The 3,624-nt window shown below is 37.4% G+C and overlaps 1 protein-coding gene across 1 annotated transcript; it reads right to left on the bottom strand.

Annotated features, from left to right (window-relative positions):
• Positions 1-412: 412 nt before the first annotated feature.
• LOC117134980 (blastoderm-specific protein 25D-like) lies at positions 413-2,988 on the bottom strand. Its single transcript, XM_033294663.1, has 3 exons — positions 2,779-2,988; positions 2,618-2,668; positions 413-2,258 (listed from the first exon to the last, which is right to left on the bottom strand). The coding sequence occupies exons 1-3, from the start codon at positions 2,912-2,914 to the stop codon at positions 433-435; spliced, it is 2,013 nt and encodes a 670-aa protein (XP_033150554.1). The 5' UTR covers positions 2,915-2,988; the 3' UTR covers positions 413-432.
• Between the last annotated feature and the right edge of the window lie 636 nt (positions 2,989-3,624).

Raw genomic sequence — 3,624 nt, 5'->3', positions numbered from 1 at the left:
ATAATTTTTTTTTTTTGTTTAATTTAAGTGTTTTCCGTAATTATTTGTTGAAATCGAAAACTTTAATAATTTTAGCATTAGTTTTAGCATTTTTTTTTTTATAATTTTCAATTATAGCATTTTCTACCATCCCAAACTAGTCAACAAATTTTCGCTGAAATAGTAGGTGCCGAGGTGTATATTAGCATTGTCTTGCGTCGTTTTTTATTCGTTAAGTAAACATATTTCTTAAAATTGGACAAGCAAATGAAATTTAAAAATTACAAATAATATTTGCACTTTCCCAATGCGCAACGATATTGTACTCAAATATTTAAAGCTTTCAAGATTATTTGTATATCATATTTATTTAAGATGGCACATTAAGTTCAATACAAGCAAATTAAAAACAAAATAAAATAAATGTTAAAAAATAGCTCGAAGCTTAAATACTTACCGGCTGGTGGCTTTGTGAGTTGGAGATTGGGCAGCAAAAAGATCAAGAGTTAGCGCACTGATTTCATTAGTGTTTCTAGAAAAAGTTTTCAGGGGCTCTTGAATTGTACTTTGATGCCATAGGTAACTAATTGGAGAGCTGGCTGGACTTCCTGCAATCTGTGTGTTAACATCTTGAAGAGGCTCTGTTTGTATGTCAGATACCCCAGTAAGTATTTCAACACTCTCGCCCAGGCGTGTACGCAGATTATCGATTTCACATTGCAAATCACTAATTTGCTGTGATTTCTCTTCTAGCATGCGAATAAAATTAGTGCGCATATTTTCTGCCTCGGCTTCGAGCTCGACATACTGCTGCTCCAGCATATCACGCTCGTCAATGGGGGACAAGCGACCATCTTTGCTGTATTGTTCCTCATATTCGCGCACCTTTTCCATAAGCTCTGTAAACTTTTTATCGCTCTCCAGCTGTTCATCCTCATAAATCTGACGCTCTTTTTCAAATAGCTGACGCTCTTCACTTAGCTTAGACTGCCAGTAGTCTTCGCATTCTTCGTATGCACGCTGCATCTGTTCCAAGCTGCTTTCGAGCTCTTTACAGCGTGACTCTGGCGTAATAGGCCTGATTTTATAGCTTTCGTCAATTGCTGCTGCCCTTGAAGGTGTGGTCTTTAATTCAAGTTCCAGCTGTACTATGCTACGGCGCAGGGTTAAAATTTCTTCTTCATGCTTTTTACAACGCTGCAGCCTCCCATCAGAATTGGCCTCAAACCAATCGATACTATTTTCACTTGACTCGCTTTCTTCTGAACATTTACGTTGCTTACCAAGTCGCGGACTTTCTTCTGCTATATATGTCTTGCTGGGCGAGTCACCCCGACGCTTAGTGGCCAATCCACTGCAAGCGACCCCAAGATCATCACTAAGCTCTATGGACTCCAAATTGCTAACAGTACATACGGGTAACTTAATTTTTCTTGAATTTGTACGCGACAACTTGATCTGTAAATTTTCAATTTCAATTGTTAGTTCGTCTGTTTTATCTCGCAATTGTGAATTTTCCATTTGTAGCACTGCCATTTTCTCCATCACCTGTAGTAACTCATCATCATCTTCTATGGTTTTAGTCGATTTATCATTGCTGAATGTAGAACTACCATCAAGGCCTAATGGCTCACAAAATGCCAGTTTTTGGTTTAGTGCTATGTTTTGTTCTAATAGATCTGTTATCTGCTGTTGACATTTTTGATGATCCGAATGCAGCTCAACGTTTTCGTTACGCACCAATTCTAGTTCTGTTTTAAATTTAATCTCTTGCTGCTCAAAACATTTTATTTGTGCCTCCAGTCGGGCCGTCATACTAGTCCAATGATCACGATCATTTCCCATACGTTGTGTTAACTCACGTATTACATTTGTATGTCGCTGCTCTAATTGATGCAGTTGCTGATTATAATTATCCTCTAGCGTTGCATGGCGCTCATCCACTTCGACGGCCAGCATGGCTACCCGCTGGTTAGCAGATTTGTTGTCTGCGCGCAGCTTCGAATTCTCGTTGTACTGTTGACCGTATGCTTCTCGAAGTGAGTTTAACTCTTCAGATTGTAACGCTACTAATGCACGCAAGACATTACAGTTTGGATCTTGTTCCAGACCGCGGACTTCCTCTTCAAGCACAGTAGCCAGCTGACTGAAACTAATCTCATCCTCATTAAATCCTAAGGCGTGCAATAAGCTATCACTATTTATGACATTTGCCGATTTCCAGGTATCAATAACTTTATGTGCGCTGATTGTCTCCAATTGCTGAGGTGTCAAAACGTCTGTAATATAAAGAATTAAAAAATGTAAAATGGGTTTCAACTATTTATACAAGGATCCAAAAGTCGGGTACCATTTGAAAAAAGAATCCCAAATCTACAAACGACTACTTTTTAATTCACACGCCGAATCATTTGAACTTCACTTATTATAAATTATTTTATAATATTAAATAAACTACTTTGAGCTACAAACATTTATGTCATAATCAAAGTCTTAACATATCAAACTAGGTAAAGTGTTTATAACTGGTAGCTTTTGTATAATCACTAAGCATATACATGTATGCTTTAGTGGTATAATGTTGTATATTATGCTTAAGTTATGGAATCCTCCGCCTTTGTATTAATAACTCACAAACCTTTAGAGATACCTCTGTGGCTAGATCCAACGATGTAGTTACTAGGCGAATCTGGTAAATAATGGCCAACGAGAAACCAACGTGTGTACATTAAATTGCAAACTTTTCTAAATACTTATCGTGAAAGGTACGTTACTAAGGCAACTTGCCTTTTAACTTACCTAGCGATTCCACACTGCTACGGTCCTGATTTGGCAGTATGAGATTGCTCAGGGTATTTTGAATGGATTGGGATTGGATCTTTGGAGATGTGGTAGTACTTTGTACTCTGCTTGTTGCTGCATAATTTTTTTGCATATTGCATTGCAGAGTCCGACGTGTGGGTAACGAAACACAACGTTTTAGCTTGGTTCCACTTATGTGATTGGACCGCAGACGCTGACTTACGGAGGTCTTTTGTGAGAAATGATCCGTGACCTGCGTTTATAATAGGAAAATTAATATTTATTTAGTAAATGTTTGAACCAATTACTTTTACTACATGGGCTACGTTTATCGTTGCCAATCGTAAGATTTGATTTTTGGTCCTCATTTATTTGGATTCTGTAACATTAAATCCAGACCATTAGTCTTTTGATTTGGCATTGATCAGAGAGCTACTTTTTAGGTCTATTTACTTTGGGTAGAGTCGCCCGATTCTGAGATTCTATGGTTGGAAGCTCAGGTTGAGTGTGCGAGGTAATCATCCCAGGGAAAGTTTAATTGTTTGTTGATGTAGTTTTTGTAAACAATGTTTCGTTGCCATGCTAAATACCCACATTGGCTGGCGAGTTTTCTTTATTCAATCAATTGGTATTTCGATATGATTTAGTAAACGGGTCCATTATCACTATTAGTTATTTAAAACTGAGTGCTCCAAATGGGTTTTATAGTATATTTTTTGGTTGTGTTGTGGGATGCACAATGTTCTGCATATGACCTTTCTAAATAGGGTGATAATGCAGCTTTACAATACCGGATTATATTTTATAATTTTATTTTTATCCAGGATACCATTTCTCTTGAGT

The sequence above is a fragment of the Drosophila busckii genome, unplaced genomic scaffold (assembly GCF_011750605.1).
Source record: "Drosophila busckii strain San Diego stock center, stock number 13000-0081.31 unplaced genomic scaffold, ASM1175060v1 Backbone_228, whole genome shotgun sequence".
NCBI lineage: Eukaryota > Metazoa > Arthropoda > Insecta > Diptera > Drosophilidae > Drosophila > Drosophila busckii.
This window is presented reverse-complemented; position numbering and strand designations above follow the sequence as displayed.

Bases quoted from the DNA above. Each gene is read 5' to 3' on its own strand.
- LOC117134980 (XM_033294663.1), bottom strand. From the start codon at position 2,914: ATGCAAAAAAATTATGCAGCAACAAGCAGAGTACAAAGTACTACCACA. The intron at 2,669-2,778 runs GTAAGTTAAAAG...ATTATTTACCAG, and splicing joins TAGCAGTGTGGAATCGCTAG to ATTCGCCTAGTAACTACATC. The intron at 2,259-2,617 runs GTTTGTGAGTTA...TTTATATTACAG, and splicing joins CCACAGAGGTATCTCTAAAG to ACGTTTTGACACCTCAGCAA.